Below are 27,556 nucleotides of genomic sequence, written 5' to 3' on the forward strand. Positions count from 1 at the left end.
ACCGTGGGACGATATACGGAGTCTAAATGATACTGACGCTAAAGTTAACTTGTTTAATGCGATGGTAAAGAACTTATATGACAGACATGTCCCCAAACGTCGAATAAAGGTTTCTCGCCCTTCTTGTCCATGGCTAGATGATGAAACCAAGAGAATGATGGCCCACCGTGACTCTTTATTTCGACATTATAAGCATACCCTAGATGACGCAGACTTCGAATCTTACCGCATCTTAAGAAATCGCACAAAGCAATTAATCAGAAATAAAAAATGTGCATATTTCCGGAATTTAGCTAACAACATAAATTCTAATCGTGCATGGGACCAACTTAGAGCTCTGGGAATAGGAAAACATCAACAGAGACAGACAACTCCTGACATTCCACTTGACGAACTGAACGATTACTTTAGTAGAATAAATATTCAACCTACCCCAATTAACTGTACTGTCTCACTGCCCTCCCCTCCAGCCAATCCACCATTCACATTTCACAGTGTCACAGAAAATCAGGTTAAAAAGGCTTTGTACTCGATTAAATCAAAGGCCACAGGTGTAGACGATATTCCTATTGCTTTTATACATAACATTATGGGTGCTGTCCTGCCTATACTGACGCACATACTGAACGTTTGTTTACTCAACGGAACTTTCCCAACTGTTTGGAAAACAGCCAATATTATACCAGTACGTAAGAGTTTAGACCCACCATCACCCTCTGACTATCGTCCGGTGTCCTTACTCCCTGCGCTTTCTAAAGCCTTCGAACGTTTAGTATACGAGCAGGTTCTGGAGTACCTAAATAAAAATGCTCTTTTGGACCCTTTGCAGTCTGGATTTAAGAAGGGGCACAGTACCGCGACAGCACTTTTGAAGGTTACTGAAGACATTAGAAATGCTATGGACAAACGACTGCTTACTATACTTATCCTTCTTGACTTCAGTAGCGCCTTTGACACTATAGACATTCAGACTATGATAAAGAAAATGGAACTACTAAATTTTGACCTGGCTGCGCTTAAGTTTTTTAGGTCTTATTTGAGTAACCGTCAGCAGCGTGTAACAGTAAATGACAAGGTCTCTAAATGGAAAATGAAACTTAGTGGTGCCCTACAGGGCAGTATTCTAGGGCCCTTATTTCCTGTATTTATATCAATGACATATCATCGGTGACAGGAAATAACACACCACCTCTATGCTGAAGATCTTCAGATTTATCAACACTGCAAGACTTCAGACTTAGATGAAACAATACAAGATATTAACAATGACCTCCGACGACTCAGTATATATGCACAACGAAATTCTCTTATACTAAACTCCACAAAATCTCAGGCAATCATAATAGGAACACGAAAATTACTGAACTGCTCAAACAATATTGCAATCCCGCCTATCCTACTGAATGGTAACATTATTCCCTACAATAAAACAGTTAAAAATCTCGGCGTAATTATGAATGAAACACTTGATTGGTCTGATCACACAAAAATCATCTGTAAAAAGATTTTTGGAGCGCTACACCCTCTTAAACGGCAAAGGGATGTATTTCCATTTGAGCTTAAGGCCAAACTAATACAGACACTGGTTCTCCCTATTCTTGATTATTGTGACGTTGTTCTAGTTGATATGACAAGAGAAGAAACACTTAAACTTCAACGAGCACTGAATTCCTGCCTGCGATTTATTTACAATATTGGTTACGATGTTCACATTACTCCATACTATAAGGCTCTCTCATGGCTGAAGCCTGATAAACGTCGGCAGCTACACATTTTAACGATGGTATTTTGAGTACTAGCGGAAAGTCAGCCACTGTATATTTCTTCTAAATTCACCTTTCTATCATCATTTCACAACTTAAATACACGTTCCAGATCCACTCTTTCTATTCCAGTGCACCGCACAAACAAAATTAATAGATCGTTTGTAGTGACCGGCGCCAGATTATGGAATTCCCTGCCAGCTCAGGTCAGAGAAACTAGCTCTTTAGAAAGGTTTAAGGTCACCTGCCGAGACTACCTGCTGAGGACAGCTAACTGAATGGTTGAAGTATGAATGTGTGCGCGCCTGAGGATAAGTCATTATTAAGAGTTCTTACTTTTAATTAGTTTTATTATTAACTTCGTAATGTATTTAAAATTGCTCTCAATTCTGTTAATTTTTTGTTTGGTTTTAACTATTTTAAATATCTCATAACTTTATGTATGGTTTTGATTAGTATGTGGTTAAGTAGAAGAGAGGGCCTCGAGCCCTAACTTCGCCACTGAAAAAAAGGCATTAATAAATAAATAAATAAATAAATAAATAAAACAACAAGTACAACGTGGTACCTATTGGCATAGAAAAAGGATCAAGGGGGACAAGCTCTCCACGTCTTGATAAACAAGCCGAATAACCGATTGCATTTAGAGAATGAAATCTCTTGCTGTTTGCAGAATATATTCCGCTTGAAACACACAGTAGAACCTGCATCACACAACTAGCTTATTTAGAAAATCGTACTGTCTGGAAAGAAGTAACTCTCTCTTCACGAGGAACTTTCTCGTTCAATAAAAGAAAGTATTGCTCAGTGTAGAGGTGTGTGCTGAAACAGGCCGAAATTTCTATTTGCAAATCAAAAATGTCTGACCGTCAGGGTAACTATAAAAAAAAGGAAATATTCTTTTAAGGCATCATGACTAGAGGAGAGCGACAGCCATTTTACCCAAATATATAACTGAAATTGCAACAATCACTGTCGGAAAGGAAAATTTTTAACAACTACTACCGTACCCTGCCCTGTCCTATGCCTTGGCCTTGCTCAGCGGAGAAGCTACGTGCATCGTCCGTTAGTGAAATTTGCCAAACATTTACCTAAAAATGTAACTTAAATCAAAATGAGGATGGGAGCAAGTTTACATATACTAGTAATGAGAAGTAATTGAATTCAGTGGGTTGAACAACTTTTAACAGTTAAATTTGCGTGAGATAATATTATCACAACCGCTGTACAACAAATTTACAGATATAAATACCGAGCTCGATAGCTGCAGTCGCTTAATTGCGGCCAATATCCAGTATTCGGGAGATAGTAGTTTCGAACCCCACTGTCGGCGGCCCTGAAAATGGTTTTCCGTGGTTTCCCATTTTCACACCAGGCAAATGCTGGGGCTGTACCTTAATTAAGGCCACGGCCGCTTCCTTCCCACTCCTAGCCCTTTCTTGTCCCATCGTCGCCGTAAGACCTATCTGTGTCGGTGCGACGTAAAGCAACTAGAAAAAAACAACAAAAAAACAGAAAGAAATATCTTGACGACACGCATGTGCGTCAAAGAAATCGGGTCACGAACCCATGACGGAAATTTCCGGAAGTGGAGAGTATCGTAGATGATTCCGTGATTCGCGGACTTAATCAGATGAGCATATAGAAATGTGGCATACGAGTTATCTATAGTTAGCACTGACACACAATAAAAGACTCATGCCTCGCCCAGATCTTTACAAGCACAAGCCGAACTAGTTGATATAAACATTAAAAAGTGTACACTCTTGGGACCGAAAGACGTACCCCTAAAAGTACTGATACTACCACCTTGGGGTCCGCCCGGGCGTAATTGGATGGTTTAGAAACACCACCATCTACAGCGCGTTCTGCCACAGATTACTCAACGTCGTGAACTCAATAAGTATATGCATAAACGCACGTTACAAATGTTGAAAACACCAACTGAAGATAAAAAAGCCACATAGAAATACCCTGGAATATCACAGAATGATATCCAGTCTGTAGCCACGAGATGTCAGAACACATAACCAGCCCATATGGGCGGGTCTTATGACGTCTTTGGCGAAGGATTACCAGCTGTGCAGACCTTACAAGGCGAGAGCGACGAAAAATAAACAACTTTCACTGCGGACAGGATCGTGCCGGCCTGGCTTACTACTACTAACGGGAATCTCCATATACCTCGGGAGGCCACTGACACAAAGTATACCTGCTACACAAAACATTCCCCAAATAGCAGTCTCCAATGACTTTTCCACTACACCCTGGCAGAGAAACTAAAACGCAAATTACACTTTCCTCGCTATTCAATATCTGGGTCAACGATACGGCCACTCATAGGCGTCTCACAATCTGTATTTCACATCATTAGCACTAACGACTTTTCACAACTAGAATACGCAGGTTCGTAACTCGGCTAGTATACAGCCTATCACACAGTCGTCTGGAGACTAAATCTCAGCTATATAATCCCTGCGCACTTCCTGGCCACAAATTGTACCGTTGACAACACGTCTCACCTAGGCTACTGTACTATCTGTTGCAGTATTAATTACGAAAGAAACTTTGCTCTCAACGATGTTAGCTACAACCTAAAACTGGTCTCGCTCCAAGCTAGAAATAAAACAACATGGTCATCTGTCTGGTGTCCCCACACAAAAACTGGAGGTGATTTTGCCTCGTACTTTACTGATGAGAATTACTTCATTTACCTTGCACGAACACGAGACGAGCGCTCCCCACTAACACAAACATACCCTCGTTCCTACACGCGTCACGTCAGCCTACGGCATATAGCTTATGAACTTATATACAAGATTAATTACAAATGAAATCAAACAGGGCATCCCGTGTCTTTATTGCATACCATGCCTAAAATTATAGATTTCTCATCTGATTGATGTCCGCCAACGCCTTCGGCCCTTCTGTCGGAACTCATAGTAGCTTAAGCCATCATGTTGGCTTGATCCTCCGGACTGGAACTCCTCCGCTCGAACTCCGGGACAGGTTGACGCGTTTCTGTCGGTTTGTTGCTTGAGTTATATTCTGGAACCATCAGCTGCAGAAGAAAGACAGTGCTTCGATCATTAGCCTCTTAATCTCCGCACAAGGCTGCGATTTAGGCGAGGCCAATTAGCAAGTCTCACAAATTGTAACTTAGTCCGTCAAATGCAGCGCCTAATTAAGTTTGAATGACCAACCACAGAAAAATTCATGAGGCTTACGGTCACCGCGACGCGCACTCAAATGCACGCGAACTTGATGAGTTTCACTGTCTAAGCTCGGAGTAGCTACTTACATCAGAGTAAACTGTATACGTTCACGTTAGTAGTTAAATTATCCCTCGGATAGAAATTCACTCAGTTCTTCCGGCTAGATTAAAGATAAATTAAGCGTTACGGGCGTCGCACTCTCGATCACACACGAACGTCACTTGCCAAAATAATCAGAATGAATGGCGCGAGCTCTGCGTCTGCCGGTATTTTATAAGGGTTGGCTTGGACCGTTAGGTCTGGGGACAATCCTTGGTGACGGCAGTCTTCCTCTGTGTGAAGGCGGTTGGCCGGCAACGGCTTTCTCATTTAAACCTGTCAGATCGATTAGGATCCCTTCGTAATGGTATTATAACCTCTTCATAAATTAATTTGACACTTGCGATCATTCGCATTCTCTTACAACAGACTGGTGTGATTAAAATACCAATAACATCTGACGATCTGCCTAGCCTGGATCTCTCGTATTCGGCTGCGTAGGGTTGCACACACCTCCACGTGACAATTTCAAAGTTCTCTGTTTCATTCAGAACTCATCGGTCTCTGTCTCACTGGCCCGTTCAAATAATTTTGAAATAAACAGTCGCTGGCAGCCGGGGCTTTCATGAGTAATCTCACGGACTGATACTGGTTCCGGCACCTCCTAAAACAGGGAGGTTGGGGTTTAAATGGCGCTGTATTTGAAACACGTAGATTGAATAAATATTGTAAATGACTATATCATAGAAAGTTATGATGATTACTTGACCGTAAACATGTGATACGGTTCACTACCAACAGATACAAAACAAGGCTTAAAACTCTAGCCGCAAGGAAAAGATCACGTTTGGAATTGCTTTCTAGACAGCACCAATTGCATACATACTTCTCGTTAGCTGAACAGTTAGCGTACTGACCTTCGGTTCAGAGGGTCCCGGGTTCGATTCCCGGCCGGTTCTGGAATTTTAACCTTAATTGGTTAATTCCAATGGCACGGGGGCTGGGTGTATGTGTTGTCTTCATTATCATTTCATCCTCATCACGACGCGCAGGTCGCCTACGGACGTCAAATAGAAAGACCTGCACCTGGCGAGCCGAACCCGTCCTGGGATAACCCGGCACTAAAAGCCATACGACATTTCATTTCAGTGTAAAAACTGGTCACACCATAACTGAAAAGTGGCCTATGAAACATGCAGTGGCAGGTTCTCATCCTAACGTCCAAGATGAAAAAGGCGAGTGATAATTTTATCCATACTCGCAAAACCGCTCGCGTTCTTTTCTTGCACATCTGACTATATTTCCAGTAGCTGTCAGCTTGAACGGTAAACAGAACTCTTATATGAGATAAAGTATGAAGCCTACGTTCTGCCGGGTAACGAAATCTCCTCGCACAACATTGCAGGAATAAAGTTTATATTTATGAGTAGTCACCAGCTGTTAGGATTTGATCCTGAGTTTAAAGGTTCGGTATCTCAAATCCGGGCTCAACTATAATTTATCCGTTTAAAATAATTTAATAATGACATTACTGGCTTTACATCACACTGGCTAATTTTATGGTAGACGCGGAGGTGCTGGAATTTACTCCCGGAGAACTTTTCCGACCCAGTAAATCTACCGACACGTTGCTAACGTATTTGAACACCTTCAAAAACCACCGGACTCACCCAGGAGCGTACCTGCCAAGTTGAGTTCAGAAGACTAACGCCTCAACCGTCTGAGCCATTAAGCCCGGCAAAATATTTAATAATATTGTAAGGAAAATCCTGACGTTTATTCATCTCTTCACTGCATTTTGGCACCTATAGTGGGATGGAGTAATTTTTTTTTGCTACCTGACATGTCTGAATTGAAACACTTATTATCTTGCAGTGATAACATTGATAACCAAACATCTAATGTTAATCCAATCTAAATAGTGAAGCTTAATGCATACAAGGCAGATACCATGTCTCTTAAGTGAGCAAATCAGACAAAATGCTTATTTAAATAAAAAACAGCCTATAAATTGTATTATATCCAACGTTGAGTTCCAGATAAGCACCAGAATGAACCGCGCAGGATCATCAGCATCAGTTAGGAACGAACCAATACCGTATGTTTTCTCACTTCAAGATTCCTGGTGTGGAAACACACGCGTTGACAGTGAAAATGCGTTACTTCACTGCAAAATATCGAAGGTGCAATAACTCATCCTCTGTTAATTATCACTCGACCGTATGCCTGAACATTCCAGTTTAAATGTCACTTGGGTGGTCCATGACCAGTGTAGTGAACTCCGGAGCGCCCTCCAGTAGATTTCCAAGTGTGAAACATATCTCGATAAAGTACACTTATATTTCATTCATTGTTACGGATGTCGAATTCATAGTGTCACTGCAGTCTTCTCCATCATAGTGAGGAATGAAGATTTACAATTACGTACGAGGATGTTTTATCAAAGAAAACGAGGGAGAGCCTGGTTTCTCAAGCGAGGTGGACAAAGAACAGGAAACACCAAGCCCCACTGTGTGAGAGAAACGTGCAAGCGAGACAAAGACATTTAATAACCCAAGCGTTTTCAATTGCTTCGAGGAAATATTATTGCTAATTGTGTGGGTGGGAAATATGAGATGATTTAACGTTGGAAAACCCAACAGATTTCTATCTAGCACGGGTACATGATATGGGCGAAATAAAAATGCCAAGCAGCCAAGATATAATTACAGTGGCTGAGAAATAGTTACAACTAAAAAAATGCATTTTGGAGATTTTTCTGTCAATGTTTAGCATATGCCAACATCTACAAACTCCGAGAGTTTAACTACACAACATGTAATGTATTTATTTTAACAACCACTTCAAACGGTTTTCATTGTTCTGAAATTGGTCGCTTTTCTTACTTTCAACGGCTTACATTATGAGTTGTAACTCTTTTTCCAGATAATACCAACCCTGTAAGAACCGTGTACACACCAATTTTCATAAGAATAATCAAAAACATATATCTTTGAGATGCTATGATGTAATCTGTTAAAACTCTAAGTTCTTCTCTTGAAAATCATGGATTTTGAATTGTGACACTTCCATTCTAGGCCATCGATCCATACAGCCATGCACAATCATGCATTAATTCAGCATTCTGGTAGAAGCAAGGAAATTACAGCAAACCATTAACAGAAAGTCGGTTGACCTTGATGTCAGAAAGAAAAGTTTGTAAGCGGGCTATATACTTTGACATTTTAATAACTTGGACTCCATTTTTGTTCCAATCAGTTCATATAAAGAACTGTGTAATGGCACAACATTTAACACATCGTTGAGTGCAGCTAGAGAATATAACATGCAATTAATAAAGAGAAACTTTAAGAGGTAGGAACAGTGCACTTGTAAATAGATTCAATAATAATTCCAGCCGTTAACGTGAGCGCTCAACTAGACCAGCTAGTTTGGAGGTGTGATAAATGAACACATTTTCCAAGCCATCAAAAATATAGCCTCACCAGTAAGTTGGTCAATATCACAAAGGATCCCGTGAACTTCCCTTAAGTCAATATTATCGCCATGGAGCACTCATCACCAATGGCCGACTCTCTGAAACAGATGTTCATCACAAGATTGAGACCAGGTGTGTGGTAATCATTATTATTACTTTATTCAGGAGAGTTACAACCGCACACAGTGATCCATATAAATATGTAAATATCAAATAATTAATGATTCATTGTGACGATTTTAAACTTTCTAGTTACTTGAGATACAATTGGGTTAATACATGTCCCCTTATGGTTGATGGATTGCCTAAAGGAGTATTAGTTATTGCAGTGTAAGTATTACTAATCATGGGTGTTCAGATGTATTTGCTTAATGCTGAGCTGACATGAAATGACTGTACTTTAGAAAATATTATAACTAATGTAGACAAAATTTATCCTTCATATGTTGTTATAGACAATTCATTGCCTGATCATAAAATAAATAAATAAAAGGTTCAACAACCATAGCACTGCACATCCTGGATTACTTCTTTGTAAACAAGTACAAACTGGAAAACAACTTTGAGCTCCTTGGGGAGAATTACAATTTACTTGCTGATATTCTGAGTTACCATCAATTACAGAGAGCAAATGATGTAAATTGTATGTGGCATCAAATTACATTTGTAAAGTCACTCCATGATAACTGGTAGCATACATGAAATATTACGACTAGTGGTAAGTAAATAATAATATCCTTGTCTATAATTTCCATTGCTCATTTCCCTCATGTTGCCATTGCATTTGGGTTGCGTTACTGCACATTATATCCAGACATGTAATATTAAACTTTTTTGTTTTTGTTTAATGCAGTATGAAGGATTGCATTCGTTTTATGTTCTTTCAAAAAATAAATGTTAACTTGTATCCGCCACAATTACAAACATTAAAGAAAACTACGCATGTGATAGATTTCAGACAACTTCACAAATTTTAGATCATAGCATGTAGCACTGTTAAAGAGCAAATGCATGTACTTAACAGTATTTTAAAGTGTTATTATGCCCGAAGGGTGGAATTGTAGGTTACTGAGCGGGGAAAGCATTTTTCTATTCAAATACAAGAAAGCAAATTTCTACTTCCAATGTTGCTTTCAAACAAGTACACTCATAAAAATATATTTCAACAAATCACACATCTAACAAACCATACTCTACAGTAAATAGATAGAATGTCATTAAGAGGAACTTACTGGGTGAATAAACATTCAGGCACAGAATAACTATATGACAATGACCAAGATGGAGATACGATTATTTAATAATAACAATAATGTTACTGAAAAGCCTCCATGGCTCAGGCATGTCAGCCACTCATCGCTGGATTCCTTGGTTCAAACCCCAGTCACTCCATGTGAGATTTGTGCTGGACAAAGCAGAGGCTGGACAGGTTTACATCCGGGTACTCCAGATTTTCGCTGTCATCTTTTATTCCAGCAACACACTTCAATATCATATCATTTCATTTGTCAGTCATTAGTCATTGCCCCAGAGGAGTACGACAGGCCTCGGCAGCCAGGACAATTTCTATCCTCGCCGCAAGGCGGTGGCTTCATTTATTCCATTCCTGACTTGACCACTGACTGGAAAACAGGTAGTAGGTTTTCATCTACAATAATGTTACTGAGCCACTCAGCCTGGCTGTTTTTTAAGGAAGGATCTGTCAGAAAAACAGGGCACTGCATACATGAGAAATGTTCGGCCTGACACGTGAGTTAGTGAAATCATAATACCGACAATTGTACCAATGAGAAAATTTACTTTTGTATACATCGCTATGGATGGATCTTACTCAGACTGAGTTAACACTAGAACAGTAGGGTGAATATCATAACATGAATGGCCATTAATTTTGCATTAAAGTATTTTACAGTAAAACAGCATAATGTCAATAACCTGAATACATTTTAAAAATAGTTGACTCCATAAAAACTTTAAAATGTTCACTGAAAATCAGTATAAGACTTATGGTACAAAACACACATGATATGAAAATTTGTGACATAGAATATGTACTCAATATATCTATCACTGAATTCTTATCACCATTACCAGGATGTACACAGGTTACCATCCCTGTGAATGCTGAGGCCTTGGTGTAACTGTAAAAAGTCATACTAGTGGGTCTCACACGCCGAGACCGACCATTTTATAGTTAATAGTCATGAAACCAGAAGAGTCTTCAGACATAAACATACCTACACATTGAATATAAGGGTGACGCCGTTCTGTAAAATCCTTTTTAAGATTATGAATACCTGAAAATAATATGGAAATATACCGTATAAGTACATGGGGTTAACAATAGTTTATAAAGATGTGTACCTTGGGAGTTTACTTACAAAAAGAACAAACGACCAATGATACATTACATCACTGTACATGTTCACAGAGTGAGCTACAAAATATGTCTGAAAAAGAGACTTGTGGGAATACATTATTAATTAATTTATTAAAATGGTATGATCGTTCTGCAGCGTTAACGAGTGTCTTCTTAAGATAAGTCTCTAAGAAATCCTCTTGCCACACTTATTACACTGAAGCGGTTATTCACGAGCGTACGTGGAGCAGGTGTTTACTAAAATTTGCCTTCATATTGAACAACGAATCATATTCTTCAAATAGAGAACCTTCTACAAAATTCGTTAGAACAGTGGGAGAGAGATGTGTAAGAACTTTTCACCTAATGCTTTACAAGAAAGTCCCCGTCCCACAGCATAAATCAACATACATAGTTGTATTGCATGCCTGAGAGTTGTATTGCATGCCTGAGAACATTTACCATCACATTGATATCAATACTGTGAACGTAACTTGCGATGACTCACCGGATGCTTTCCAACACTAGCCTTTTCACTAAAGATTTTACCTCATTCCTAACAATAGTGCGAAGATATTCCGGTGCGTCACAAGGTGAATTCGAAGATTAGATTTCCTAAATAAATTATTAGCACATTCTTGAGAAATTTGTAGGCGCTCAACAGCAAGATTGAGTAGGTTTGTTTTGAAAATAAGATGTCGGTGGAAACGTTTACCATAACAGCGCGAAGGCTCTAAAATATCTTTGAAGCAGTGTCTCATTACGCCTGCATTTTCTATGAAATGTATTACCACATTAGTTATGACAGTATGTGTGACATCAAGTATGGATAAACAGATATTTCCGACAAATATATGTGCGGATAACGCTCACAACAAGTAAGAAACGACTGTCGCCACTCTCCAGTGTCTGTCAAAGAAATTTTATATCGTGTAGGGTATTTTCACAAATCCTCTTACCAAATCCGTTACAGCAATATGGGACCAGTTCCATATGAGCAAACCTGTGTACTCCAAGAATGAGATTTGATACAAATATTATCAAGACATCGAAAAAATGGGGTGAACGTCCTCCTAAGCGAGGTCTTACATATGCATATTCAAATCTATTTTGAACGAAAGCTGTCACCACATCGTTCTCAACATAACGGGCGGCCTGCAGTATGTCTTTTTACGTGTCGTCGAAGGGCACACTTCCGAGAAAATTTCCTAACACATTCACTACATGAATATGGACGCTCACCAGTATGAGTGCGAGTGTGTCGTTGAAGACTTTGCTTGTTAGAAAAGGTAAAATCACAACTACTACAGGAATATGGACGCTCACCACTATATTTTAGCTGGTGTACTCCAAGACTATATTTGGTAGTAAACCCAATACCACATTGATTACAATAATGTGGACGCCCTGCAGTATGAGTGAGTAGGTGACATTGAAGATTTTGCTTGCTAGCAAAGCTGATTCCGCATTCCTCGCATGCATATGGACGCTCGCCAGTATGAGTGAGCACGTGTCGTTTAAGGTTTTGCTTAGTAGGAAAGGAATTTCCACAATCACCACAGGAATATGGACGTTCATCAGTATGTGTAAGCCCGTGTACTCGAAGATTAGACTTGCTAGCAAACTCGCTGCCACATATATCACAAGAATGTGGTCGCAGTCCACTATGTATGCGTATATGCTGATCTAGGTGTGACTTCATTGAAAACCTCTTACAGCAAAGTACACATGAAAATGATCGCTTGCCAGTGTGAGCAAGCATATGTTGCTCAAGGTGGGACTTCCGCAGAAACTTCTTGCTGCACTTACCACAACAATGTTTACGCTCACCACGATGTATCTGCATGTGTTGGCGAAGATTCGCCCTTTCCGAGAACTTCTTACCGCATTGATCACAATAATATGGATGCTTTTCAGTATGCAGGTGGCTTTGAAGGTCGGACTGAGTACAAAATCTATAACCACATTGACCACAGGAATGTGGACGAACATTGTTATTTTTAAACATATATTCTGGAAGATATTTGGAAGATATATGACTGAACTCGTTACTGGAGCCTAGGCGGTCTTTAGTATGAGCGTGCAGGTGCTTACGAAAAGTGGATTCATCATAACATGGTGCCCATTGTCCACTAGCATGGATTGACATTTCACCAGAGTTAGCTTTGGTCAATAATCCGTGATTTTCAAGGCTAGAAAACAGAACAAACAAAACTTGTTATTTTTTTCCAGAAATCAAATGCAGTAAACAGAAGCAAACACATCACACGTACAGAAAATCATTGTTTACATATTACAATAATTACTATCATTTCAGGTAATGTCTCCAACAGGTAATCGAAAATGATTTTCACTCGCCAAAGTGTGCCCTCAATGGCAGCACATCTCAACAATTTAAGAGAGTCCTTTATGGTAGCAATGATTGTGAGAATGCTTCTCTTAGTGATTTCCTTACATGCTCTCTTCAAGTTTGTTTTTTACTGAAACTCATCACATTTAGGATGCCAAGTAAGACCTAATGTTTTAATAGCATGATGACACGGCATGGTAGTAAGGTAAATTAAGACTAGACGGATAGCTCCTACACTAAGATTTATTAAGTAAGCACCAAACTACACATAACTTTCACCCATGTACACACTTACACTGTTAGCGTGCTCTCTCTCTAGGTTTCTCACTGGTTCTCACACTACACACATACACACAAGGTAAAAAGTTGTCACAAAGTCACATGGTCATATGTTCTCTCCTTCGCAGTCAAGTTGCACTGCAACGTGCTAGTCTGACAATCATGGCAGTCCACACCGGCAGTCACTCGCTGACTGAGCTCACGACTGAACTACATTAACCACCTAGGCTATTCAATTCCCTCTTATATAACCGTCCGGATCCTAGATGTGTCCAAGAACCTCAAGAGATAGACTCCAGATAAATCATCGAGAAATTTCCATAGCCCTCTGGTGCACTACTGCAGACAGAAAAGAGAGGGGGCAGCCTTAGCACTTAAGTCTTGTTCCTGATCAGCACGGTCAAAGCATAAGGGAGTGGGCCAACAACCCCGACCGGAAGAAAGTTGGCAGGGCAGAAGCTATAACCATTACAATAGCTTCGTTCTTAAAGATGTTACAATTTCACAAGTTTCCTCTATCATTTACAGGGACATTGGCAAGGGCTTCTGGACAATTTGATGTCCATGTTCTGAGATACACATGTGTAAGATAAAGCATGGAAGAAAGTTCTGATGAAGATCCTTAGCTTCTTCAACTGAGCTAGTACCAATTAACAGGTTGTCAACGTAAAAAGAAGAGGATGCAATGGGGTGAGATACTTTGTGTTTATCAGAAGTTGAACTAGAAATCTCATGGCAAGAAAGGGAACAGAACTTGTAACAGTAGTAAGGTGGTAAACCTTGATCCCTTCATCAGAGGATTCTCTCCACACAATTTTCTGAAGACTCCTGTGGTCAGGATGAATTAAAACAACACTTAAAATGAAGTCATGAGCAATATAAACATTGGAACAATCAATTTGCTCTCCAGGAAGTTGGCTTGTTGTTATATTCACAACTGCACAGGCCAAGATCAATGTATTATCAGACACATCAACAATATCAGCTGGAAGAGTAACAAGATAAGTTCTGAACTTTAAAGCAATAGACAGGAAGACAATCTGAATTTTAGGGTTGACCATTAACAAAGAATTCAATACTACCCCATTTGAAGATTCATAACTTCCATCAAACTCAACTTCTTAGTTGATTGTCATACTAGAATCTTTGAGCACACAATGATGGGGCATGTTAAAGCTTAATGAGTTAGAATTCTCGAGGGATGCAATTTCCATGCATCCAGTTTCACTGTATTCATGAATGAAAATTACATACTGCTGTTTCAAGTCTGGAAATATAGCAAAATTATTTTCAATGTGCTTGACAATTTTAGCAGCATTATGCTTAGATTTATGAACAGGTGACACTTCAGAATGAATAGGAAATTTGCCAACACACCTGCCGGAATCAACCACTTGATCATTATTAAAAACATGTTCTTCACAAGCTCTTTCTTTAAGAGTTAGAAATGGTTGATGGGGTTCTTCAAGTTTCCAAACCTTTTGCTATTTTGTTTCAAGAGAATCAAGTTTTATAAGGCTGGCATGCCGAACCTTGGAATTAATCTTAACACAAAACTCAGAGATGATGCCTGACAATATCCAACCAAATTTGGTCATCTATCACGGTGGGATAACCTTTCTTATCAAGATATTAGAAGACAAAATTTCATAGTAGACATCAGCTCCTAACAAGATATCAAGAGTAGAAGGCTAGTTAATTATACCAACACATAAAATGACATCATGAGCAATATACAATTTGGAACAATCAATTTACTATGCAGGAAGTTGACTCATTATTGTATTCACAACTGCAGAGTTCAACTTCAGTATAATCTGTCATATTAGAGAACAAAACAAGGGTGCATATGAATCTTCCCGGCAATATATCAGTGTTGCATAAACCATCTATAGGTAGCCGACAAGCCTTAGTACAAATGCCAAGCTTCATGACAAGGCCACAAGACACTAATGATAAATGACTCCACCAGTCCCAATAAATCTTTAACTAGTACAATCTTTCCTGAAATGTTTTTCACTGCTACACAAGCTGTGCTTAGAAAAATATTTAAGTGGGTGAAGCAATTACAGATATTCAAATATTAATTTCATTATTGGAAATTGTTTGTTATTTACGAATCAATAAATTGTGAGGTCAATTATACTGGGGGCACTTGTGTTGCTTACAATGTTTAGAAACATGAGAAGTAGAAAACATAGATAACAAAGGTTATTTTCCCTCACAAATGTGTCGAGAATCAATGTTTGCTTGTGTGAACTCTCTACAGTCAGAAATGCTATGATTATCAAGTTTATAAAACCTACAATTCAAAGAAAGGCTCTTGTTGGTATTGTGAAGTAAAATATAAAACAATTGATGATGAAAAAGTGATAATGAACCCAAAACAATCAGTGGATCCAATTCACAATGCATTATATCCAGAGATGATACCTGTTGTCCAAATGGTTCCAAAATCCATGCCACTGGCCCTTATAACAGTACTAATCACTGGTAAAGCAGAACAATGGCCTTCTCCATATAGTGGTATTAATCACAGGTAATGTATTCATGGCATTCCTGGCATGGTGGTACTAATCACAGGCAATCTATACACATGGCATATCACACATAATAGCACCACTCATAGGTAACACAGACCAATGGTGTTCCTCACATAAGGGCACTATTCACAAGCAATGGAGACCAATGGTGTTTCTCACATAGTGGAATTAAACATGTTCATAGACTAGATCAGTGATGGTGATGATGATGTTTCATGTTTAAAGGGGCCTCTATTGGTATGAGGTACAAAACAGAATGAAATAGAAATTATAAATTAAAGACATCCACTGACAAGAATCTAAAATGAATGTTGATGAAGAATCACCATGAAACCAAAACAATCAGTGGATCCAATTGACAATGCCTAAATGACTTCACTATGCAGGGTAAGAATAGAAAGCACTTCAGGTAAATGAAGAAACTTAGCCTGGAGTCTCAACACTCAATGCTGCATCAGCCTGTTTGCATCCTCGAGTCAGCATGCTTTTCTCCTCCACAGAGCAAGTTAGTTATGTGGCTTTTACGTCCTATAGACAAGAACGTCCATTCAAGGGATTTTAAGTAAAAGTCCCCAGCTCTGAAGATAGTTTTAAAGTGGTTTCACATTTTCACACCAAGCTGGTCTATGCAACATCACTGTAGCATGAAACTTCTCCTTCTCAAACACTTTGTAGTGTTTAACCTCCTTATGGACAGAGTGGTATGCATGACCTCTCCCTATTCAGTACTCATTTCTGTTACAAAGTAGAGTAAAACTCAGAAATATCTCTCCGACCTCATAACAGACAATCAAACTAACACCTTTTTTAATAGACCTAACAGAATTGCTGTTAAAATTTATACTTCGTCCATTGAGATTAAAATAAATGCTCTCCTTGCCACCACCATAAAGAATCAAACCCTCAATCCTTGGGTTCTGAGAAAAAGATTTGAGCCACATAAACCACAAATTCCTTTGCAGAGAAATGTGTTAACAATTGCATTCGCTTAGCAATCTAGTTATAATATAATCTTTTGACAGCAAAGCAGTTCATCATTAGATTTAACTACTGAGTAGTATGACAAGTCTACGATGACTAGCGACACAACAACTTACAACAGAAAACCAACAGAGAGCACCACCAGTAAGAAAGCTACCGCATGTGGGAAAAGCTCCTTCCATGGCACCTGGAAATTTCACACAGTCACCACAACACCATGAGGACTACAAATTTTGATGAAGGAGTATGCAGGAAAGCTGGCTATGTGCCCGGAAGACAGTGATTCTGCAAGTCCAAATCATTGCAAGTAGTTTGCTATTTATCCAGAGTAATAAATCCCACTTGCATTGACTTGCAGTACATACACACCACCGTCAGTCAATCAGGTGGCATATCACCTCTCAGTATCACAGAGAGTGTGATATTCCAGTACAGTTCCATTTACCAGCTGTGAACTGCTCCGGGATTTACGTCATTAAATATCAGGAGGTAAGCAGAGGGAGCAAAAAACACTGCACTGCCACATAAAGTAAAACAACATAATGGCACAACAACAAACACCGATCTCCATGCCCCATTGTATATAATGAAGCTGAGAAATCTGAACCCAGATATCAACTGACCCATCAGAATCTACAATATAAACACCAAGTTTCTGCCCAACGCCACATGAGATTACCACCCAGAAATTTTGTGGAGCATAGACGGCCACACCATCAAAATCTCCAGAAATATTTACACAATCCTAGTGAACAAAATTAGACTGGGACATTTGCGATGCATGCTGCAGCACAGAACAACCTGGCTGCATAATGGGGCACAACCAACCACCTATTCATCCAGCCTCCACTAAGTCAGTAGTGGCATATGGGGTTGATAGCAGCTACACAGAGTATGTTACCACTGGCCACCTTCAGCAACAGGGACATCAAATATACTGGGCCATTTGGGTCCAGAATTCCACGCTGACGGGTGCCCTGCCTAGAATACAGCAACAATGAACTAGCTGCTGAAGGATAGCGTGCTGACTTACGGGAAGCAACATCATGTGGAGGCCTGTTGGTCATCTCGACCACAGCGTAGACACTGTGATCACTGCCAATTCTATGTTCATTCTACTATTGCTTTCTTGAAAACATATGCACAATTTGTAGTGGTCAGCACAACTCAAGAGCTTGCATGAAAAAGGAATCACTCAAATGCAACAACTGTGGCAAAGCTCATCCAACTTTCTCAGTTAAATACAAGGGTAAACCTCAGCCTTCTCCCACGCAACCAGAAAAACTGTTACCTTTCACCCCTGTTGATATCCCTTTTGGATCTGCCCATTCCACTCTTCCCCCTCCTTCCACTGAGAACATTCTGAAAATCATCATTATGGTGCAACAGAATATTCTTCCATTCCAACATCCTGATGTTCTGTATCAGATCCAACTAGCAGCGTGACTGATCTTCCAGGCTCACTTTGACTGAAAGTTCTCTGGGACAAGAATGCACTGTGCATTCATTCCCCTTGATCCTAGTCATCTATTTTAGTAAATAAAAGTTCATTATGATAAGTTGTGTTCTTTGAGGACAAAGCCACCACTGCCCAAATAGATGTCGCGGAGGGGTAGCAATTAGTCTTCATAAATCCTTCCCATCACAACAACATTATCATTCCTTAAATGAATATCTATCTGAAAACTTAAATATAGAAATCACAACTGGAAATCAAATAACAGCTTTAGCAACAATTTATATACTTCCTGGCCATTCCCCACCTCAAAAATCAATTGAATTTGTACCGTCTGATATGTGTCCTAACAGTGTGTTCAAAAATCTTAAAATCATCTTCACTCACTGTATATACTCCTATCTCAACTCCCTCCAGCTCATAACTCAGTTACAAGCTGGTTTCTGCCCTTAGCACTCCATACGTGACTAGGTCTTTCATATCTCTACATCCACCTCAAAATATTTAACTACAAAAATATGCACAGCCTTACCAGTCTTGTAATTGAGAAGGCGTTTCAGCAGACTGATATTGTATTGTATTTATTCTTGAACATAACAGGCGTTCAGCACCAAATACATGTTCACAATAAAATGATGATAATAAAAAAATGTAAAAACTTACAAAAACAGGAAATAGGAACAAAAAACAACAACACGAGACTCTCAGGGCATGCCATGAGGTCCATCAGATACTCCGGAAACGTGACACTCCCTAGGGAGGATCAACACAGTAGCCATCCTCAGTCCCTACATGCCACACCCATCGACCCCACTGGATAAAAAAATAAACGACTGATTGTCCGGCCCTGGTGAGAATTTTTTTCTAGTGGCTTTACGTCGCACCGACACAGATAGGTCTCATGGCGACTATGGGATAGGAAAGGCCTAGGATTTGGAAGGAATCGGCCATGGCCTTAATTAAGGTACAGCCCCAGCATTTGCCTCGTGTGAAAATGGGTAACCATGGGAAACCATCTTCAGGGCTGCCGACAGTGGGGCTCGAACCCACGATCTCCCGGATGCAAGCTCACAGCCGCGCGCCACATGACCGGCCCTATCCACGGGGCGCATAAGATGCCCCCAACCATCCATATCTAAAATAATAATAATCTACTAATAATACTAAACTGAAGCTCTATATACTAACTGGCTACCTGAACGAAATACTCCTTAACTACCCTAACATACTAAATATATCCGATACAAGATCATTTTAGCTGTCACCAACTCCTCTTTTCAGTACACTCATCATGTGTCCTTATGCATTCAGCAACTTTCGTCACATTCATTGTTCCCTGACCTACTCCCGATCAATACCAAAACAACGACAGTCAGCAATTACATTCCATCCTGCCATATCAAAAACAAAAACTCCACTACCTTTGCAAAATAACACATCATTTACCCAACTTCACCCACTCAACTATGTACCCAACACCAGTACTCCCCTCACCATTAATTTTATCACACAATCTCCATCCAGTGCATATCATCAAATTATTAAACAAGCTTCCCATAGACATACATCACTATTCCAAACACATACCCCCGTGTCCACCCTCTTACTCTTCCTCTTCCATTTTGCTCTCAAAGGCCTTTTTTACCGCACATAGGTACCTGTTCAACTCTCCCCCGTTTCCCCACTGCTTGATAATCCATCTTAAAATAGACTGCTCACCCCCTCTTCCCAATAGTTTCTGATGCTCGGCACTCAGTAATCTAATTCTTATCTTACTTGTTTCTGCACAGTCACCTAATAAGTGAAAATCGTCATTCACTGCCCCACATAGTATACACACTGTCTTGTCCCTCCCTTGTAACCAACCCTTATTCTTATGCAATCCCATAATCCACCACACCAATCCACACCTATTTAACCTGTCAACGTATCTAATATTTATCCCCATTACTTCCTCTATTTTAATAAAAACATTCAGCGAATTTCTCAGTCTACTTTCCCCCAATAATTTCTTCCTATGAATGTCTCTAATCCTCCTCTCAAGGACCTTCATCCCTCTGGCTTCTGTCTTCATCCAAACCTCCCCCCACACATTCCCTAATCCTATCATCTCCAAATATCTTTTAATTTTGACTAGCCAACATCCCTTTTACATACTCTTCAGTTGTTGTTCGTACGCAGCTTGTAGCACCCTCCCGCCATCTTGTCTCTTCAAAATCACCCAATATTTCATTATTCCTTTCACACACTCAAATTCCAAGTCTTCCCCACATAGTAATTCCACCCCAGCACTAGCTGTGCACTGCGGGAGCCGCAACACCAACTTACCGAAATTACTAATAATTCATCTTAATTCTACTGTTTTCTCATCCACCTCACAAATTTCAGCCCCATACATTACCCTACCAAAAACCACCGATCGTAAAAAAACCTCAAAGTTTTATAACTGATACCCGGCAGCAGACTGATGCATAACCTCCATCACTTCCAGTTCACATGACAATCACCCATTTCCTAGCCAAAATCAATATCCAACACATTATCCTACACATTTCCAATTAAAGCAGGAGTATCACGAGGTAGCACATTGTCACCAATTTGATATGTTCTGTTTTGTGTCACTGTTATTCAACCCTGATTGTCAGTTTGCTGAACGTGCAAAAATATTCGCTGTAGAATCCAATAATCAATCTTTGCAATCCTGTCTCCAAACCAATTTAAATGAACTTGACCAAGGGCTCAATCTCTGTCAACAAAATTAATGTAAGCAAAACAATTTATCATTTTCCAAAGCGTAAACTAAATGCCATCCTACTAACAAACTCTACTTAACCCTAAATAGTAATCAACCCCTTGCTGAAACTACCATTTTTACCTACCTAGGTATAATGTTCCAAAATAATTTATAATAGAATGTACATTTGGACAAAATTTATAAAAAGGCACCTCCGCTGGCTGTTAGGTCAAACCTAGGTATTAAAAACCATACAAATCATTAACATATACAAAGCCTTCATTCGACCTGTCAACATGTATGCCTCTCTTATCCAATACTTAAGGCATATCGAAGCTTGACCACTATGCCATCCAAGTAGCTTAATGACTCAGACGAGAATTTAAACTCATAGTTATCAACAAGCTTTATAACATTCCCTAAAATCCTTTCCCATCTATGCTCTATTTGCTTTCTCTGTTTACAAAATTCAGCCTCCCACAACTCACATACATTTTTAGAAGCACTCAGCCTTTCCCCACTTGCCACTGCCATTCATACATACCAACCAAAGCCTGCTGCCAAACATCTCTTTCCACCTTCGAATCAACCCATGGATAAATTTAAACTCAAAATGGAATTACGGAGAACTGCAGATCGCATATCTCAGGGTGAGGTTTATCTTGTTATTTTTCTTTCTTCATAAATTATAACAACTTGGCTTATTCACATGGGCATGAATTGGTTAATAAATTTATGATCAATTGTATACTAAAATTTAAAATATACATAAATGTACATAAGTATATATATAAAATATATACATAAAATATTTCATATTGTTTCACTTCAAGAAAAACAATATTTACTGTTCTCTTATTATGTTTGTAGTGATTCATTACTTTGACGAGAAAATGACTTAAATATCTGACGTGTTTTACAAAAGCAGAAGAAAAAGGTTTTTAAATTTACTTCCATAATATGTGTGAAATTAGCACACAACCATAGCCAAAGCTAATATCTGTAAATGCAATTGCTACAGAGTCAATTTGTTGGACTAATGGCCTACTCCCCTAGAGCGGAAAATGAAATAACTATGACACTAAAAATATTGGTTCATCTCTCTTTGTCTCTCTCTGTGATTAGGAATGTATCTATCACGAAACAACCCACCCCGGGTTATATTTGTAAGGACTGTGAGAGAACCTTCCTCCAGGGGTACAAGAAACATCATGAGATGTCATACATGACAATTGTTTTTGGCTGATCTAAGAATGACAGCCAGAAGTGAACTTAAAAACTTAGTAGCATATCAAGTTTATATAGACTAACTTGGTCTGAGAAGATGTCATCTAATTCTTCCAACTTTGAAAAACTACCTAGGTGAGGGTTAAGTCTGTAGAAAACGGCATGATCATCAGCAATGAGCAGTCGCTAATCAGCAAGGTGCCGTTAAGCATGACTTTATGAGCAGGGGCTAGTAAGCAACCACAAATGATCAGGGGGCAATTGAGCAAGAGCCTCTGAGCAGTTACTAATGAGCATGGGCTAATGGGCAAATGGGCAGTGACTAATAAGTGTTGATTAATGAGATGCGCATTGCTAGTTTGCTACATTGTTTGGTGGAAACACTGTAAAAGTCTGTTCTGGAACCCTTCCAACAGCAAACATCACAAAGAAGTTTGTAGTGTAGCTTCATCAAGAAAGAAGTTTAAAGAGCTCAAACTTATTCTAGCAGATAATTTATTTGTAAATATTACAACTTTACAAAATATTTTGAACCCTGCTTCATTGTCCAGGTATACAACAAGTTCTGTTCATATGCTACCATCTCAGAAGGAAGAGAAGCAAGATAAAAAAGGGGAATAAAAACGAAATCTCAATGGTCTTTTACCATCAGAGTTCTTAATTCTATTTCACTGGCAATGGCAGTGCAAACATCTAAAGGAGAAGAGCAGGAGGATGAGGTACAAAAGGAAGAAGGCGATGAAAAAGAAGATGACCAAGAAAATCTTGGTGCCTCATTACCATCAAAGGAGGTTAATTACAGTTTTCTACATATCAATTGTCTGCACAGTCTGAAATGTTAACAACAAGCCTCTGTTACTGTATGTAGATGTAAGACACTATAAAGACCCCAATCTACTCGTAGAACACTTGTAACTGCTAAGAGCCAATCAAGATTGCCATTACACAAAGTATGAAGTAGAAATTCTAGAAACAGGGCAAGAATTACACTGTGTGGGTATAACTGAGTAATAGCTCATCAAAACGAAAACCTTACCTGTAGTACAGTCAGTACAGTACCTTCATATATTCATACTTCCAAACCCATACTTTTCTTTTCTCTAGCATATAGTATACTAAAATGTTGCTGACTCTTTAATAACCTCCATCTCTTAGGGTGTTAACTTAACCTCTAGCTGTAGAGCAGGTCTCAAGGCTGATAAAGCAAGAGACACACCCTAAATAGTGGGCTAGATGAAATGGTAGTTTAGGGGGAAGTATACAATTTAATTCTTGTTTAACAGTGTTAGTAGCCATTCTATCACAATATGCCACATAACTAAATGTGTAAAATATCACTTGTCTAATAATTATTGTCCAAACATGAGTTTTCATACAGGCTATAATAGCACACACAGTCATGAATTTAAACTTTTACTGAGTTGTAAAAATATAGTTGCATAAAATGTAAAAAAAACTAGTAATGCGCATCTCATTAATCAATGCTTATTAGCCCGCACTCATTAGTAACTGCTCAGAGGCTCTTGCTCAATTGCCCCCTGATCATTTGTGGTTGCTTACTAGCCCCTGCTCATAAAGTCATGCTTAACAGCACCTTACTGATTAGCACCTGCTCATTGCTGATGACCATGCAGTTTTCTAGAGACTTAACCCTCACCTAGGCAGTTTTTCAAATTTGGAAGAGTTAGATGACATCCTCTCAGACCACGTTAGTCTATATAAACTTGATATTTTTCTAAGTTTTAAAGTTCACTTCTGGCTGTCATTCTTAGATCAGCCCAAGAACAAGTGCTCTGCCACCTGGGCTACTGACTCTAAGTTAGTCTTTTTTTTTTTTTTTGCTAGGGGCTTTACGTCGCATCGACACAGATAGGTCTTATGGCGACGATGGGATAGGAAAGGCCTAGGAGTTGGAAGGAAGCGGCCGTGGCCTTAATTAAGGTACAGCCCCAGCATTTGCCTGGTGTGAAAATGGGAAACCACGGAAAACCATCTTCAGGGCTGCCGATAGTGGGATTCGAACCTACTATCTCCCGGATGCAAGCTCACAGCCGCGCGCCTCTACGCGCACGACCAACTCGCCCGGTCTAAGTTAGTCTACAAAGTCGTGAAATGCTGCTGTGTTTCAACTTCACCTCTGTCTACTGATCCGTAGATCAGCCCTTTAGGCTGATGACAATGCAATTTTCAAGACTCAAAAGGCTAGCGCTCAGCTATTTGAGCTGCACAGCCTAAGTTACTCTACACAGACTTGATAGCTATATTTCAATATTTTTTTAAGTTCTGAACTCAAAGCTTTAAATCCAAGTGATGTAAACATTATGGTATGGAATCAGAAGTCTCTAATGTTCAAATCTATAAGCTCAAAAAGTTAAAATCAACAAGTGAGCGACTCCGTGGTCGCTCAACTCTCAGCCCCTGAGATCGACCTCCATTATGTGCATATAAGCAATTCAAACATGTTAGGCATTACACCACCTCCCTAGTGCCATATAAACAATGTAGTCACCATCTTGTGCAGAACTGCAAGTTCAGCACTGAGTCCTTCCGGTTGCCTTCAATTAGGCCCCTATCCGTACTAAACCATATCCACGATCCCATTAATAAAATGTGTAGCCACTATGTTGTTCCAAGTCCAGCACCGAGATCTGTGGTTGACTTCCAATGTTATGCCTCTATGAGTAAAGCATAGGTACCAAGCCTTATACGATCTCCATAGACCAAATAGTATAATGTGTAACCACCATTTTGTATGCAGGTCAGATCCAAGGGAGATAATGCTTCTGTGCATTGCATTAAAATAATTAGAGTTATGTTGTCCAGATGGGAAGCAGCATGTGGTCGAGTATTTAGAAGGCTGTAAAATACCTCGATCTCTCTGAAGTAAAGGTTGGAGAGAGAGAATGGTTATGGCTGAGCTGCGTTAGGGTACATATTTGTACTTTTCCCTACCTCATTATACACCCCTTTAATTTCTCACTGAACATTGAGGCAATGGCCTCGGTGGAGGCAACTGTTATCCTATTATAGTATAACACATTTTGTGTTGGATTACCATTTTTACTATTAAGGTATTAACACATGTCTTTGCTGTTGTTACTTACCTTGTTTATGTAGTTTTTGTATACTACATGAACGAGTTTCTTGTTTGTATTCCTCACACATTTATAGTTGTACCACATACGATTGCTCATTTCCTGTTTCCTGTAAAGTGGGTTCCTTTTGTGTGTCATCTTGACTATTTCTTTTGTGATTTATGAAGAGTTTTTCTTGGTAACGATGGGTAGATGGCTTCATAGAAGTTATGATAACAGTTCCCAGTCAGCTCTTTTTAGTTGTAGACTTTTCTATTACATTGTTTACTGGTGTTTTCTTATATTTTAGGTTAGCTGTAACTGATAGGTTTCTAGAGAAACAGATGATTACTTATGTCTTCAGTACTGTAGATGGTAGGTTAGTAAGGACAAGAGTTTTTGTTATACGGGTTGGGTCAGTAATGAATTGGTCAAGGAACAGGTCATAGAATACTACTATGAAAGTTGCTGCTAATGGACTAGTGGGAATAGGCAGGAGGTGAGGGCGATCCTGCTGCCAGAAAATTTCTGAGAAAAAAGCAACAGCCTTGTAGACACTTTTGAAGCAATGCTGTATATTTTCTACATGGCTTAGAGACAGTAGTAATTCCTCATATTCTCACTGGGATAGTTCGGAGCTCAGTATATAGAAACCAAAAATAAATTTGGTTCCAGCGCATGTGAATTCCACTGAAAGAAATTCTGCCTTTGTTTCCAGCTGCTCAAAGCACACATGGTTGAATTTGTGTTTCACGGCAATAAGTGTTCCTCCCCCTGAGGTCTCTTATGTACTGTGTATGACTGAGGTACCACTTCTAAGTCATAGATTGATGAATTTAGCCAGGATTTATTAACACACACAATTGGTGGGCTTAAGCAGCAAGAGTGGCCAGGACTGCTTGTTTACAACTCACATATTTGAGGTTGTGAGCATTAAATCAAAACATAGTAAATGTCCTATTACCTACATTCCAAGATTCTGACATGCTAACATCACTATTTACACTGCTTGATGCCATGTTAAAAACTGATTCTGAGATTGAGGAAAACTACATTTCCAACATGACCAAGTCTGTAATCCCAAGTTAATTTTCTACAGTAGAGATGTATTAATTACTGTGCATGTTCTCAGAGCAGGAGAATGGCAAAATGTACACATCATAAAGAGCTGATTCTCATGACCTTTAGAATTATACACAATACACAGGCATTTGAATGAGATTTCTGAGTTAGGTCCTGGTTCAATTCTATATCTTCACTAAGAGCAAGAGAACACATCACAAGGTGCAGTAATGATACAGGCAGTTTTGGCAACTTTACTCCCTCTGCCCCTCCACCCACTGATGTCCGTTACCCATTCCTGTGGTGGACTGTAGACCTTCATGTCCACACCATGCCCAAGAATTAAATATCATATTTAGATCCTTCTAATAAGCCCTTATTAACTTCTAAATATTGTCTGTTTGTCAAGAGTACTTTGATACTACTTTTGTACTTTTGTAGATGTTAATCCACTTTTTAACATTGAAAACACGACACAAACTTGGAGAAATCATATCACTACAGAGCTGCTTGCTGTCATCTTGAACTATTTTCTGGTTATTTTTTTGTGATGAGCTGCACATTTAAATATTCCAGAATAACATTCTTGCAAAACCAAACATTTGATTCCTTGACTTTCATCCAACACAGCCAAATAAGAGGCAGTGTTCCCAACATTTCTATCCGAGAATATATTTTCCACCTGCCTGAACACTGAGGATGCTGAGGTCAACCTCTCGCTCTGAATCAACTCCACTTTTGTTTTTGTTTACTCACTTAATTTAACCCTGAAAGGATGCATTTATCAAATAGGTTGCTTACCTGTTACCCATGACCATATTTCAGTCTTTTTGATTTGATGGTTCTTGGAATATTGTGATGAGTGTGTGAGTGGTATTTTGCACTTCTACCATACAATGCCCGTAATCACATGATTGTGCAGAAATCAGCTACTACTTACAGTACAGGGTCAGATGTAAGAACAAAGATTGTAAAAGAGCAACAGGAGGCCAAGTT

General features: G+C 39.3%; 1 protein-coding gene across 1 annotated transcript in view; it reads right to left on the reverse strand.

Moving 5' to 3' along the window:
* Window positions 1–10,661: 10,661 nt before the first annotated feature.
* Window positions 10,662–27,556, reverse strand: part of LOC136874610 (zinc finger protein 792) — a 59,254-nt gene continuing 42,359 nt past the window's right edge. Inside the window, exons 6-7 of the mRNA XM_068227881.1 lie at window positions 12,664–13,046; window positions 10,662–10,792 (exon numbers count right to left, since the gene is read on the reverse strand). Of these exons, the coding sequence (XP_068083982.1) occupies window positions 10,662–10,792; window positions 12,664–13,046 (514 nt within the window). The remainder of the gene's footprint in view (window positions 10,793–12,663; window positions 13,047–27,556) is intronic.

The sequence above is a fragment of the Anabrus simplex genome, chromosome 5, assembly GCF_040414725.1.
Source record: "Anabrus simplex isolate iqAnaSimp1 chromosome 5, ASM4041472v1, whole genome shotgun sequence".
Classification (NCBI taxonomy): domain Eukaryota; kingdom Metazoa; phylum Arthropoda; class Insecta; order Orthoptera; family Tettigoniidae; genus Anabrus; species Anabrus simplex.